At 43.8% G+C, this 16,072-nt stretch overlaps 1 protein-coding gene across 1 annotated transcript in view; it reads left to right on the top strand.

The window, feature by feature from the left end:
- The window catches only part of LOC101610541 (maestro heat-like repeat-containing protein family member 7), a 45,876-nt gene extending 30,005 nt beyond the window's left edge, over window positions 1-15,871 (top strand). The window contains exons 16-22 of the mRNA XM_045142783.1: window positions 10,225-10,365; window positions 10,930-11,106; window positions 11,671-11,829; window positions 12,983-13,084; window positions 13,920-14,022; window positions 14,556-14,615; window positions 15,720-15,871. Of these exons, the coding sequence (XP_044998718.1) occupies window positions 10,225-10,365; window positions 10,930-11,106; window positions 11,671-11,829; window positions 12,983-13,084; window positions 13,920-14,022; window positions 14,556-14,615; window positions 15,720-15,871 (894 nt within the window). The remainder of the gene's footprint in view (window positions 1-10,224; window positions 10,366-10,929; window positions 11,107-11,670; window positions 11,830-12,982; window positions 13,085-13,919; window positions 14,023-14,555; window positions 14,616-15,719) is intronic.
- The last annotated feature ends 201 nt before the right edge of the window (window positions 15,872-16,072 follow it).

The raw sequence follows: 16,072 nt of genomic DNA, 5'->3' as shown, positions 1-16,072 counted from the left end.
GTTACCTTTCTGTCACTGAGACAAAACACTGGACCAGAAGCAGCTTGTAGAAGGAAAGAGTTTATTGACCTTACAGTTTTTTGTTTGTTTGTTTGTTTGTTTTTGTTTTTCGAGGTAGGGTTTCACTCTAGTCCAGGCTGACCTGGAATTCACTATGTAGTCTCAGCGTGGCTTAAACTCACAGTGATCCTCCTACCTCTGCGTCATGAGTCCTGGGATTAAAGACATGTGCCACCACTCCTGGCTGACCTTACAGTTTTGAGGGGAAGTTTCATCCTGATGGGGGAAAGCATGGTATGTGCAGGAAACTGACTCACATTGTCACATATCATCAGCAGGGAGTAGACAGAGTGAGTAGAGCTGTGAACATGCAGTAGAGCTGGACTAATAAACCTCAAGGCCCACCCCCAGTAACACACCTCCTCCAGCAAAACCCTACCTCTCAAAGGTTCTGCCAGCTGGGTATTGAATATGAAGCTTAATCACAAACACATGAGGCTATGGGGGACACATTACAAGTTCAAACTACCACAACAGTAACATAAGAAACACGAAAAATTAAGGTAACAACTCCAAAAATTTCTAATCACACCCTGGCAGAATTTAGAGATCAGTAGTGTGGGATTAGGAATTAGATGAAATTCCAGAGAACTCAAAAGAATGATTGATTATAAGTATGCTCAAAGAATTCAAAGAAAACAAACACTTACAGGAATCCCTAGAGAACACACACACACACACACACACACACACACACACACACACCAGCTGAATGAAATTAGGACGTTAATATAAGCCATGGAATGGGAATTCATAAAGAGCAACACTGAAGAAAAACTAAACTGAAATACTGAAAATGAAAATCACAAATCAAAAACTCTGTGGTAACTGCAAGGCCACTGAGAAATCCTGCTGGAACTGAGCTGATAACCTCCTCCATGTAGACCAGCTGACAGAAAACTGGAAGAAGCCATTCTGCATGCAGTTCAATGGAAGAGAGAGATGCCACCAGTGAAGATAATCAACAGTGGACACTGTGAGCCTTATGTCAGCCAGGCCAAATGAGCCAATGGGTGCAATAGTGGCAAGTCTGTCATGGTGGAAATCAACTGCCCTCTAATTGGACTGGAGGTCCACTCCACGGGAGGAAATACATCCCCAATACTGAAAACTTAAAATAGGGGTAGTCATGAGCCCTAGGGGTGTAAAGTCTGCTGCTGTCTGGCTAAATGTATATACTATGCTTATCAAACTGCCCAGTAAGCACTTCTCTTAATGTTCATACCCTTATATTAATGCTACTCTCACTTTTGGTAGAGAATCTTCTCTTTTCAGATGGCAGTGACCTTGGGATGACTCAGAAGGTATCATAGTGCTGGAAAGAAGTGACTGGAGTGCTCAGTACTGTAACATCTCAATCATACCTTCCAAGGCTCAGGGTCTATTATGGAAGAGGTAGCAGAATGTAAGAGACAAAGGAAGGATAGGACTCCTTACAATGTGCTCCCCCTAGACACAAAATGGCCTGGATATCCATGACCTCATAGTGCCTGACACTACCTACACAAGACCATCATAATAGGAGGAAAAGATGATGACATCAAAATAAAAAAGAGACTGATTGAGATGGGGAGGGGATATGGTGGAGAATGGAGTTTTGAGGGAAAAGCAGGGAGAGGGAGGATATTACCATGGGATATTTTTTATAATCATGAAAGTTGTTAATAAAAATTTGAAAAAAACAACTCTGTGGTAAGTCTCACCAACAGAATGGATCAAGGAGAGAATAAAATATATGAGCTTGAAGACAAGGTGGAAGATTTGGGACATTCCAACAAGGAGAAAAACAATTAATAAAAAGATATAAACAGGACTTCAAGACATTCCAAACACTATAAAAAGCTAAAATGAAGCCGGGCATGGTCATGTACCCCTTTAATCCCAGCTCTTGGGAGGCAGAGGTAGGAGGATCACCGTGAGTTCAAGGCCACCCTGAGATTACATAGTAAATTCCAGGTCAGCCTGAGCTAGAGTGAAACCCTACCTCTAAAAACCAAAACCAAAACCAAAAAAAAAAAAAAAAAAAAGATAAAATGTAAGAATTATGGGCATAAAAGAAGAAGAAGAATTTTAGTTGAAAGTCATGGTAAATATTTTCAAAAAGATTCATGGGATAAGATTTCCCAAAATTAGAGAAAGAGATGCCAATACAGATACAGGTATTTAGAAAACAGAAAAGAGTCTCCCTTAATCATATTATAATTTTACCACTAATTACATAGAACAAAAAAAAAATCTTTTGAAATCAGTAAGAAAGAAGCACCAAGTTACTTATAAATGCAGTTCTATCAGAATAATAACAGGATTCTCAACAAAAATTTTAAATTAGAGCTTTTAATTGTCAACCCAGAATGGTTGTCTGTCATAATTGAAGGAGAAAGAAGAACGTTCATTATAAAAACAGGCTGAAGGAATTCATGACCACTAAGCAGGCTTTACCAAAAAAAAAAAAAAAACAAAAATAAAAACCTGACAGACTGAACAGAAGTAAAAACACATATTTAAAGCCCCGGGGGGGGGGGGCAGGAATCATGCTTGAATAGTAAGTTAAGCAATGGAGAAATAGAAAAATATTAAACACTACAAACTCAACAATAATGTCAGGAAGTAATGCATACTTTTCAATAATAACTCTGAATATAAATTGTCTCAGTTTGCTAATGAAAAAATGCAGACTAAGCCAAGCATGGTGGCGCACACCTTTAATCCCAGCACTTGGAAGGCAGAGATAGGAGGATTGCCATGAGTTCAAGGCCACCCTGAGACTATAGAATGAATTCTAGGTCAGCCTGAGCTAGAGTAAGACTCTACGTTGAAAAAAAAAAAAAAAAAACCCCAAACAACAACAACAAAAACAGACTAGGGCTGTAGAGATGGCTTAGCAGTTAAGCGCTTGCCTGTGGAACCTAAGGACCCCGGTTCGAGGCTTGATTCCCCACGACTCATGTTAACCAGATGCACAAGGGGGCGCACATGTCTAGAGTTTGTTTGCAGTGGCTGGAGGCCCTGGCACACCTATTCTCTCTCTCTCTCTCTCTCTCTCTCTCTCTCTCTCTCTCTGCCTTTCTCTCTCTCTGTCACTCTCAAATAAATAAATTTAAAAAAAAAAGAAAAGAAAAACAGACTAGCAGGATGGATTAAAAGGCAGGCTCCCTGGGCGTGGTGGCGCATGCCTCTAATCTCAGAACTCAGGAGGCAGAGGTAGGAGAGTCGCCATAAAGTTGAGGCCACTCTGAGACTACATAGTGAATGTCAAGTTAGCCTGGGTTAGAGTGATACCCTACCTCGGAAAACCAAAAAAAGAAGAAAAAAAGGCAGGATCCTTCTATTTGTTGCCTCTAAGAAGCACACCTCATCATAAATATCAGACACTACCTTAGGGTCAAAGGATGAAAAATGGTGTTTCAAACAAATGAAACTATGAAACAAGTGGGTGTTATTTGACAAAATAGACTTAAAACCAAAATTAGTCATAAAAGATCACTTTACATTGGTCAAGGGAACCATAAATAAGTTGCAATTCTAAACATCTATACAACAAATGCCAGTGCACCCAGTTTTGCAAAACAAACACTTCTAGATGTAAAATCACACATTAACCTCAGCACATTAGTAATGAGTGACTTTAATACCACAATATCATCAGTTGACAGGTCATCACAGCAAAAAATAAACAGAATCATCTGGATTCAATTACATCATATAACAAATAGACTAACAGACATCTAAGAACATTCATCCAAACACTGCAGAATACACATTTTTCTCAGCAGTCCATGGAACTTTCCCTAACATACATCATGTATCAGGGCACAAAATAAATCGTAACAAATATAGGAAAACTTAAATAATCCTTTGTATTCTATTTAATCATAATGGAATACAACTACACGTCAACATCAAGAGAAACTATAGAACATATACAAACTCATGGAGATTAAACAACACAGTATTGAATGATGGGTGGATCATTGAGGAAATCAGGAAAGAAAAATTTAAAATTCCTGGAATCAAATGATAACTAAAACACAGCATACCAAAACCCATGTATGGGATGCAATGAAAGCATTTCTAAGAAGGAAGTTTATAGCTCTGAATGTTTACATTAAGAAATCAGGGGGCTGGAGGGATGGCTTAGTGGGTAAGGCATTTGCCTGCAAAGCCACAGGACCCAGGTTTGATTCCCCAGGACCACATTAACCAGATGCACAAGGTGGCTCATGCATCTGGAGTTTGTTTGCAGTGGCTGGAGGCCCTGACACACCCATTCTCTCTTGCTCTCTGTCAAATAAATAAATAAATAAAAATATTTTAAAAAATCAGAGAGTGGGCTGCAGAGATGGCTCAGTGGTTAAGGCACTTGCCTGCATAGCCTAAGGACCTGGGTATGATTCCCTAGCACCCACATAAAGCTAGTGCACAAGGTGGCACATGTGTCTGGAGTTTGTTTGCAGTGGCTAGAGGCCCTGACATGCCCATTCTATCTCTCCCTTTCTTCCCCTCTTTCTCGCTCTCTCTCTCAAATAAATATTTAAAAACAAAATCAGAGAGTTCTCAAATACATACACATGTGCACACACACACACATACACCCATACACATCTTAATGATGTACCTTTGGCCCTTAGGAAAAGAAGAATAAGACAAATCAAAGATCAGTAGACAGAAAGAAGTAATTAAGTACAAGGTAGAAAAGAATGAACTAGAAAAAAAAAAAAAAAGAATAAATTAAGTAGAGTTAGTTCTTTGAAAGGTTAATCAAGATTGATAATTCTTTAGCCAAACCAACCAAATGGAAAAGAGAAATAACTGAAATTAAAAGTAGAGATGATAAAGGAATTATTATGACAGATACCAGTGAAATATAGAAAATCATAAGAGTATACATTAAAAAATATACTCTACTAACATGGAAAATCTAGAAGAAAAGGATGAATTTCTTAATGTATATGAGATAATTTATTAAGCATGCCTATATCAAGCAGTGAGATTGAAACAGTAATAAAATAATTCCCAACTAAAAAAAGTCCTAGCCCAGATGGATTTGTTTGTGAATTTTTACCAGGCTTTCAAGGAAGAACTAACACTAATACTTCTCAAACTTCTTTATAAAATAGGAAAAGAAGGAACACTGTCAAACTCAATTTACAAAGCCAATGCAACAACAACAACAATAACAATAATAATGCCAGGTAAAGAAACAACAGGAAAAGAAAATCATAGACTAATCTACCTATTGAACATAGATACAAAATTTCTCAGCAAAATACTTGCAAACAGGGCTGGAGAGATGGCTCAGCAGTTAAGGCACTTGACTGCAAAGCCTAATGACCACGTTTTGATTCCTCAGTACCCACATAAACCCAGATACACAAAGTGGTATGCATGTGGAGTTCACTTACAGCAGCTAGATGTGTTGGTGTGTTCATTCTTTCTGTCTGTCTCTCTTCTATGTCTCTGCTTGCACATAAATAAATAAATATTAAAAATACTTGCAGAGCTGGACATGGTGGTACATGCCTTTAATCCCAGAACTCAGGAAGCAGAGGTAGTAGGATTGCCGTGAGTTCGAGGCCACCCTGAGACTACATAGTGAATTCCAGGTCAACCTGGGCTAGAGTGAGACCCTACCTTGAACCCTCCCGCGAAAAATACTTGCATACAGGAACACAGCAAAAATACCATTCACCATAATCAAGTTGACTTTATTCCAGAGATGCCAGGATGGTTCAATATACATAAATCAATAAATGTAGTACATCATAACAATCATCAAAATGGACTGAAGGAAAAAAATCACATGATCATCTCAATAGATGCAGAAAAGGCATTTGACAAAATCCAATATTCTTTCATTGTAAAAGTCTTAAAAAAAAGTAGGAATAGAAGGGACATATTTAAACATAATAATATGACAAACCTATAGCCAATGTTATACTACATGGAGAAAACTCAAAACATTTCCATTAAAATCAGGAATTAGGTAAGGGTGTCCTCTTTTCCACTCTTTTTTTTAAACTTTATTTTTACTTTATTTATTTGAGAGAGAGAGAGAAAGGGGCAGACAGAGGGAGAATGGGCGCGCCAGGGCCTCTAGCCACTGCAAACGAACTCCAGATGCATGCGCCCCTTGTGTATCTGGCTTACGTGAGTCCTGGAGAGTCAAACCTGATCCTTTGGCTTTGCAGGCAGATGCCTTAACCACTAAGCCATCTCTCCAGCCCCTTTTCCGCTCTTACTCAATATAATACTGGAAGTTTTAGCTAGAGCAGTAAGATAAGAAAAACAAATACAAAGGATACAAATAGGAAAGGAAGAAGTCAGAGTATTCCTATTGGCAGATATATGATTCTATATGTAAGAGTTCCTAAAGACTTCACCAACCTTTTAGAAATGATAAACGAAGTAACAGGATACAAAATTAATCAGCCTTCTCATATACCAATAGCAAACCTACTGAGGAAGAAATCAAGAAACAATACCACTCACAATTGCCACCAAAAAACAGCCCCTAGACACTGGAGAGATACCTTAGCTGTTGAAGGTGTTTGCTTGCAAAGTCTGACACCTGGGTTCAATTCCCCAGTTCCCATGTAAAGCCAGATGCACAAAGGGGTGCATGCATCTATAGTTCATTTGCAGTGGCAAGAGGTCCTGTCATACCCATGCTTTCTCTTTCTCTTTCTCTGTCTGCCTCTTTCTCCCTGTTTTTCATAAATAAATAAATAAAATATTTTTTTAAAAATCCAACCCTTGGAATAAACCTCACCATGGAAAGAAAGACCCTACAATGAGAAGTTTAAAATATTCAAAAGGCAACTTGAAGAAGACACTAGGAAATGGAAAGACTTCTCATGATCATAAACTGTGAAAATGGCTCTTACCAAAAGCAATCTACAGATTTAATTCAATCCCCATTAAAACTTCATATTCTTCACCGAAATAGCAACAACAATCTTAAAATTAATTTGGAAGCATAAAAGACCCCAGATAGCCAAAGCACTCTTAAGCAAAATAAATAAATAAGGCTAGAAGAATCACCACACTTGAGTTATAGTAACAAAACCCAGCATGGTACTGGCCCAAAAACAGACAGGTAGATTGATAGGAGAGAGGCTCCAGAGATCAATCAACACAACTCCAGCTACATGATTTTTAATTTTTTTCTTTATTTGCTTATGAGAGAGAGATAGAGTAAGAATGGCACACCAAGGTCTCTAACCACTGCAAACAAACTCCAGACACATGTGCTACCATGTGCATCTGGCTTATGTGGGTTCTGGAGAGTCAAGCCTGGGTCCTTAGGCTTCATAAGCAAGCACCTTAACTGCTAAGCCATCGCTCTAGCCTTGCTTTTTAATTTTTTAATTTTTTATTTTTTGAGGCAGAATTTCACTCTATCCCAGGCTGACCTGGAATTCACTATGTAGTATCAGGGCGGCCTCAAACTCACAGTGATCCTCCTACCTCTGCTTCCTGAGTGCTGGGATTAAAGGCGTGCGCCACCATGACTAGCTTCAAACTACATGATTTTTGACAGAGCATTTTAACACACGGGAGAAGAGACAGCATCCTCAACCAGTGGTGCTAGAGAAACTAGATTTCTATATGAAAAAGAATGAGCCGGGCATGGTGGTGCATGCCTTTAATCCCAGCACTCGGGAGGCAGAGGAAGGAGGATCACCATGAGTTCAAGGACAACCTGAGACTACATAGTGAATTCCAGGTCAACATGGGCTAGAGTGAGACCCTACCTCAGGAAAAAAAAAAAAAAAAGAATGAAGCTAGGTCTTTATTTCTCACCCTGCCCCAAATCAACTCCAGTGGATCACAGACCTCCATGTAAGACTGGTAACTGAAACCACCAAAGGGAAACAGCACATTACAGGAGAGCAGCACACATAGGGACTTTCTTTTTTTTTCTGTTTCTTATCTATTTATTTATTTTTATTTTCACAATTTTTATTAACATTTTCCATAATTATAAAAAATATCCCATGGTAATACCTCCCCCGCACACTTTCCCCTTTGAAATTCCATTCTTCATCATATTACCTCCCCATCTCAATCATTGTACTTACATATATACAATACCAACCTATTAAGTACCCTCCTCCCTTCCTTTCTCTTCCCTTTATATCTCCTTTTTAACTTACTGGCCTCTGCTACTAAGTATTTCCCTTCTCACGCAGAAGCCCAATCATCTGTAGCTAGGATCCACATATGAGGGAGAACATGTGGCACTTGGCTTTCTGGGCCTGGATTACCTCACTTAGTATAATCCTTTCTAGATCCATCCATTTTTCTGATAGGGACTTTCTAGTAGGACTCTGGTTACTCAGGAAATCAGGTAGCAATGAATAAATGGGACTGCGTGAAATTAAGATGCTTTTGTAAACTGTAAAGTGAAGAGGTAGTTTACAGAATGGGAGAATATCTTTGCCAGCTATATATCTAACAGAGGATTAATAGCTAGAATACACAAAGAACTAAAAAATACCAAGTAAACATTAACATCTAAGCTGGGTGTGGTGGTGCACGCCTTTAATTCCAGCACTCGGGGAGGCAGAGGTGGGTGGATTGTTGTGAATTTGAGGCCAGCCTGGGATTACATAGTGAATTCCAGGTCAGGCTGGACTACAGTGAGACCCTACCTTGAAAATAACAACAACAACAACAACAATAACCAACGTGATAAATATACACAATGAAATTATATTTAGCTTTAAAGAAAAATGAAATTGGTAGGGACATGGATGGAACTGGGAAATATTGTAAATGAGGTAACCCAAGTTCAGAAAGACAAGCGCCACATGCTCTCTCTCATATGTAGAGCCTAGCTTCAAAGTCTTAGACGTGTGTGGTTAAGCTAGAGTCAGTAGGCGCCAAAAAGCTAGAAAGGGGTTGTGAGAGTGTGGGCTGGGAGTAATGGGGGGGGCGGCAGGATGGCATAAGGGAGGGGATAGCAGAACTCATGTGATATGAAAATAGAGGGGTGGATTTTAGGGGTGGACAAGTTTAAACAGGGGTGGGGTAGAGCATACCAGAAATAAAGACATATGAAAAAGCCATATGGAAACATATTTCTTTGTCAGCTAATTAAAAAATATAATAAAGCTGGGTGTGGTGGTGCATGCCTTTAATCTTGCCACTTGGGAGGCAGAGTTCCAGACCAGTCTGAGCATATAGAGTGAGTTCTAAGTCAGCCTGGCCTAGAGTGAGAACCTACCTTGAAAAAAAACAAACAAACAAACAAACCATGTATGTATGTGTATATATATGTGAGTTAAAATGGAAAAACCCTGCGTAGATGGATAATGCTGCTCCCAGAGGCATAGGTTATTGAAGGGAAACCCCAATGCCAGCAGTGGAATAGTTGGTGAGGAAGGTGCCTGAGGCCCCTCAATCAATACAGGTTACTGCCTCTTCTGTTGGTTGCCCACTACAACTAGATGGTAAAAGCCTCTTACTGACGATACCACACACACACTTCAGTTGCAGCGCACAAACAATTCAACCTGGAACTCGCCTGGAAGCTTCCTCCCTGCTGGCTGGCTTTCCTAGTGCCAGAAGGTTCTGTGTAGGCTGTTGGGGGACAAATTCATTAACTGTCTTGCTTAGCAGGGAACCCTGTGTGTGACACAACTAATGAGCCAGGCCCACTAGTAAAGTAGTGAGTGGTTGTTATGGGGGTAACCATCTGCTTTCTGATTGGCTCTGAGGCCTGCTCCATGGGAAGGGGTTCATGCCTAGTACTATAAGCCTAGTCAAAAGCATGTAGCTAACATATATATACATATATATATATATGTATGTATGTATGTATGTTGGAGAGATGGTTTAGCAGTTAAGGTGCTTGTCTGCAAAGCCAAAGGACCTAGGTTTGATTCTCCAGGACCCACGTATCCACATGCACAAGGTGGCACATGCATGTGGAGTTCATCTGCAGTGGCTGGAGGCCCTGGTGCACCTATTCTCTCAATCTCCTCTTTCACACTCATCTGCTCATGCAAATAAATAAATAAAAATAAATAGAAGCATGTTTAAAAAAACATGTAGCTGGGACGTGGGATATTGCATGCCCTAGGAGAGAAGCTACTACTGTTGTTTTTCTGTGTCTGTCAAAGTCCAACAGTCCGTCTTTCTTGGTTTCTTCTTTTCCAGCTGCTTCACTGCCCAGATGTGGCAGGCATTGTGGATGACAAAGCTACCAACATTCTGGCAAAATGGTTCAAACGTGAGGAACCAGTCACATTGAAGCTCTTGCTGCAGATGGCAGTGGTCTTTACAAAGCACACAAATACGGTAAAATGGAGTAGGGGCCACGGCATGTTCTCAGGAAGGAACAGATAAGCCTGGACGCTGGCGTGGCCAATTATAGATAGGGTGGGACACACTCTTGGAATTAGAGTGCAAATCCTCATGAGGCTATCCCTCAAAGACAGGATCAGGGCTTGAACCAGTCATGCTTCCTCCCGTCTAGGAAAGGCACCAGAGAACATTGTGTAATAGGTCACTTCAGAGAATAAGCCCAGCAAATCCCAGGATCCCAGACATATGATCCAAGCCTCTGGAGACTGGCATCATTGTCAAGGGTCAGGAAGGCAATGAGGAGAACTTACGGTATAGTGGAGGGAAGAGCTCCTCTGTCTTCTCCCATCTGCCCATGAATGGCAGAGGATTATTAGCCTAGTGCCATCTTAGGAAGTCCACTCTGACCATCACTCAGTGCCTGGATCACTGCTAGGTCCGGAGTGAAGAGCACAAGAGTGTGTGCCCACTGGTCTCCTTGAGGAGCTACGTGTCTGAAATGAGAGTGGTCAGTGGGGCTTCCTGACTCCCCGTTTCTGAGCATCTGTCCCTCTGTAGGTGAGGCACTTGCACATCCTGCAGCCCCACATCCTGAGCTGCTGCTACTCCTTCAGCACCGATGTGGTGACGGAAACCTTCATCACTCTCAAGCGCCTCCTCGAGGGCCTCACCTGGCAGCAGTCATCTTCTTTCTTCATTCAGCTTTCCTTCACACTGGTGCCCTTCTTTGAGGAGGTAAAGCCCTTGAAGGATCAAAATAAGGATCAAGGATCTCTTCCACTACATGGCTGTGAAATGATGGAGATGGATAGAGCTACCTCGAAAAGCCCTTCTCTTGACCTCAATGCCATTCTTGTTTCTGCCCCTTTTTCTCATGATGATGAAAGAAGTAACCTAGATAGGCCATGGCAGTATAAGAGAGCTGAGCAGTCAAAGCAAATGGGGGTGGGGGGAGGTGGCTGGAAAAGTGGCTTAGCAATTAAGTTGCTTGCTTGTGAAGCCTAAGGACCTATGTTCAACTCTCCAAGTCCCATGTATGCCAGACACACGTGGTGATGCCAATGTGCAAGGTCATACATGCCCGCAAGGTGGCGCATGCATCTGGATCTGATTGCAGTGGCTGAAGGCCTTGGTATGCCAGTTCTAAGTCTCTCTCAAGCACATGTGTGCACGCTCTCTCTCTCATTAGATATAATGGAGGGGATGCACCCTAGTGCATCAAGTTAGTGGGGACAGAACCCTGGGTAACTGGTGGCCAAACATAGGGGTGTCTTGCCATGTGGGTGTCTTCTCTCCCAGGAATCAGATGATCTGCGCTTGATGGCCTTTCAGATCTACAGAAGCCTCCTGGCCAAGGTCAAGAGGAGGGCCCTTGTCTTTCCGTTGAAGCATCAGATCCTCAACTTGATAGTCCTCCTTGTGCTACACCTGCAGGACGTGAACGCCCAAGTGGTTGAGGTGAGGAGCCAGGCTTTGGAGCCTGGTGTTCGGCTCAGTTCTCACAGGAGGTCAGTGCCGAGCGTGGCAGGCCCTTGGGCAGGGGCTGCTGTGGGGCTGCTGGACACTGAGGAGTCCTACTAGGTTCATTTGGAGAGCTTCAGTAAGTAGAGATGAGTGGTTGCTGTGCCAGTTTTCTCCATCTGTGGCTCCACCCAGTTGGTCATCAAGTCCAGTACAACTTGTGGGTATCCAAACCCTGAGACTAGGAATCACATGGACTGGTGCCAGCTCCAATCCCCGCTACCCTGTCTTTGGTCGTCTTCCAGGCTGCCTCTGTCCCTAGTTGGCCACCGAGTGTAGTAGATAGGGCTCTCTGGGTGGGGATGTCCGACGGGGTAGTATGCTGGCCAGAGCAGAGTGGGACAAGCCCAGCTGTGAGCCCAGAACAGAAGCACGTACTGTGGCTGGAAAACTTGGACACTGCCCACTTGGTTTATAACTGGACGCCCCTGCCCTCAGGAGAGGCTACTTTGCTGTCTCTGAGGCGTCTTAGGCCCACCTGAGGATCCTGCCAAGCAAGCACCAGAAAGGAGAAGTTATCTTTTGGGGACAAGCTCATCCGGATGCACTCAGCAGTGCTGTTGTCACCTCAGGAGGAGGCAGGAGAATTGCGAGTTTGACATAGGCCTGGGCCGCATAGCAAGACCCTGTCTTAAGGGATAGAAAGACATTGAGGACATTTGTTTGCAGGGACTGTTTTGGAAGCTTGAAGTCACGGTGGAGAAGGCTGTGATGTGGATAGGCCCGTTGCTCTGGGCCTCTGTGTGGGGCTGGGCACCTGGAAACTTTTTTTTTTTGGTTTCTCAAGGTAGGGTCTTACTCTAGCTCAGGCTGACCTGGAACTCACCGTGTAGTCTCAGGGTGGCCTTGAACTCATGATGCTCCTCCTACCTCTGCCTCCCGAGTGCTGGGATTAAAGGTGTGCACCACCACACCTGGCTATGTTTTTCATTTATGGGAAAAATGTCATCAGTAAACCCTGCTTTTCTCTGGATTCCTGCTGGTCCCACCTACACCCTACTGAGGCCAAAAGAGATGCCATCTATCGATGTTCTGTGCCCCTCTGCGTCTCTACCCAGCTCTACTCCCATGACCCCCATTGTCTCTCCAGAGCTGCCGGCTCACCCTCCGCAGCACGGCCACCATCCTGGGCTGGTCTAAACTCAAAACGGTCTTCACTGGGAGTGATGTATTCACCATCCTCAGGGCCTTGGTAAGCCTGGAGCTGACCCATGGCCCCGCCTTGGGTAAGGGAGGTAGCCTAGGTCCTCCTGTTGCTGGGGAGGAGCGGCAGCAGTCTAATGGTGAACTACTCACTGAGCGTGAATTGGACATTGTGAGGTGGTTCTTGCCCTCCTATTGCTTCCTGTCTCAACTGGCAAGTTAGGCACATAGGTTGGTAATTTCAGAGAATTTGGGCAAGGAGAATAATGTACTTTCTAATACAAAGGAGGGGGCACACAGCCCAGTAAGGGCATTGGAGGGGGGTTTCTGGCAAAGGGGCTGTGTTCAGGAGGAGGCCTGAAAGCAGAGTCATGTTTACTCAGAGCACAGGCTGAAGGGAGGTCAGACATAAGGCTATAGAGCTGAGTACTCAAGTACCCATGGCTTGGTCAATCCAGGAAGGCCTTTATAGAGAAAATAAGATTAAAAAAAATATTTTTATTTATTCATTTATTTGAGAGAGAAAAAGAGGCCGGGGATGGGGTGGGGAAGGAAGAAAGATAGAGGGTGTGAGAGAGAGAATGGGTGTGCCAGGGCCTTGAGCCACTGCAAACGAACTCCAGATGCATGCACACTACCTTGGGCATCTGACTTATGTGGGACCTGGGGAATTGAACCTGGATCCTCTAGCTTTGCAGGCAAGTGCCTTAACCACTAAGCCATCTCTCCAGCCCAAAAATAAGGTTTTAAAAGCTGGAAGATGAGGAGTGGATTTGTAGAAGGTTGTGAAAGATGTTTTGCAGTCAAGTTAATTTCAGTTTAGCCTCCTGCCTAGAGGGGGAGCAGGCCTCTCCAGTTATGTCCTCTAACACCTCTTCTTCCAGCTGAAGCAGGAGCTAAACAGAGCACTCTGGTTTCTGAAGCAGAGTGTAGCTCTCTTCAAGAGCCCGCAGGCCCCCATCCGCCAGGTAGCCATTTGGTTCACAGGTATGGCCTTCCATCTTCTTGGAGCCACAGTCTCCATGATGTAGGTTCCTTCAAACAGATTGAGGACCTGGCATACGAGGGGATAATTGCAGGGCCCATGGTAATTACACAGTCCCTGGTAACTATGCTGGACTCTCTCCATCTACACTCCCCTCCCTGACAGGGAGTCCCTGGCTGGACTGGGCAGTCTTCTTAGCAGAGTGTGCCAGGTGTTAGGAGGCAAGGGCCACAGAGCTTTGAAAGGGTGGAGTGTCAAGGCTGTGAGTGGTACCCAGGAGAGGAAGTCCAAAGACAGGTGGGCACTACCTTAGGTCACCCCAGAGACAAGCATCTTTGGGACAGAGGGATATCCACCCCTTTACCTGGCCCAATTTGCTTAGAATGCTTTATAGAATTAGGGGAAGCAATTTTGACTTCATGGGACAAATCCAGCCCCAAGGCTAGTGGCCAAGACAAAGGAAGAGAGGTGACTGGGGAAGGGGTACACGAGCGCTTGCAGCCGGACCTGCTGAGGTGGCGGTGTATTCCTGTAGGTCAGATCATCCAGGCCCTTGACGTGACAGAGATGGAAAACATTGAAGAGGCATGTACAGGTGAGCGGCAACCCCATCACCCACTGCACGCATCTTTTATGGGTGTCGATGTCAGAGAGGAGGCTGGGAAACGAGGGTAAGAGGGCTCATAAAGAGTAACCTTCAGGGCCTGGAGAGATGGCAGTTAAGGCACTTGCCAGTGAAACCAAAGGACCCAGGTTCAATTCCCCAGGTCTCACATAAGCCAGATGCACAAGGTGGTGCATGCATCTGGAGTTTGTTTGCAGCAGCTGGAGACCCTAGTGTGCCCATTCTATCTGCTTCTCTCTCTCTTATATAATATAAAATTAAAATTAAAAAAAAAGTTTAAGAGCAACATCTAGGAGAGGAGAGAAGGCTCACCTCCAAAGCAGGGGGGTTTGGTCAGAGCCCCTCTGTGCCCCCCCACATTCACTCACTCCCCTTCATTGCTGTTGAACTTGAGGCCATAATCAGTGAGGATGGTCCCTTGAACTCCGCCCGGGAAAGGCAGTCTGCAGCCCCTCATAACTGCTCATGTTGAGGTCCCTAAGCCTGTGTTTCTCAGCATCCCTGAGATAGGTCCTCCATACATTTTGCCTTTCCCTTCATCTCACCTCTCTCCACACTGCTCTGGCCTGGTCTGTAGCTCTGCTGGAAGTCACAGTTCTGGCAGAGAGGAAAGATAGACCCAGGGACCCAAAGGATTGGTGTTGGACAGTTAGCAAAACAGCCACTTGTGTGCCCCTGTAGCCTTGGGTCCTGCTTGTCACTGAGCACTGGACTTCTAGAAAAAACTTTTGTTTGTTCTTAGAATCTACCAGTCCTGACCCCATTTACTTCTTCTTTTACTTATTTATTTATTATGAGAGAGAGAGAGGGAGAGAATTGGCATGCCAGGGCCTCTAGCCACGGCAATCGAACTCCAGATGTGTGCACCACCTTATGCGAATTTGTGCATCTGGCTTAGGTGGGTTCTGGGGAGTCGAACCTGAGTCCTTAGGCTTTGCAGGCAAGTGCCTTAATTGCTAAGCCATCTCTCTAGCTCTTACCTGTTCTTTTTGTGCCCATGGCTGGGGCCCTTCTGCCCAGCCTAGCAGCCTTTCTTTGTTCAGAGCTCCATCCACAGCCATGTCTGTATTACAGCCCTAAGGCACATGCAGAGAGATCCTGACCCCATGGTCAGCTGCCTCGCCGTACAGACCTTGTACATCCTAGCAGTCAAAGAGAAGCAACTGCTGACCAAGACCATGTCCTCTTGCTTCTGCATGAGGAGGCACCGAAGGAGAAACTTATGAACCTGTGTCCTAAGTCCCAGACGAAGGCTTGCTACCAAGACTGTGACAGTGGGGCTAGGCTCCTGAGCTCTGCTCTAGAAATGGCGTGTCCCTGAAGAATTCTGCTAATAAAAGGAAAAAGCACATACATTTGTTGGAGGTCAAGGTCAGTTGGTTACTATACAGCGTAGAGTCGTCTGTCCTGAACTACTTGGTCTGCAG

The sequence above is a fragment of the Jaculus jaculus genome, chromosome 1 (genome assembly GCF_020740685.1).
Source record: "Jaculus jaculus isolate mJacJac1 chromosome 1, mJacJac1.mat.Y.cur, whole genome shotgun sequence".
Taxonomy (NCBI): domain Eukaryota; kingdom Metazoa; phylum Chordata; class Mammalia; order Rodentia; family Dipodidae; genus Jaculus; species Jaculus jaculus.
The sequence above is the reverse complement of the archived record's forward strand: the minus strand, read 5'-3'. Positions and strand labels throughout refer to the sequence as shown.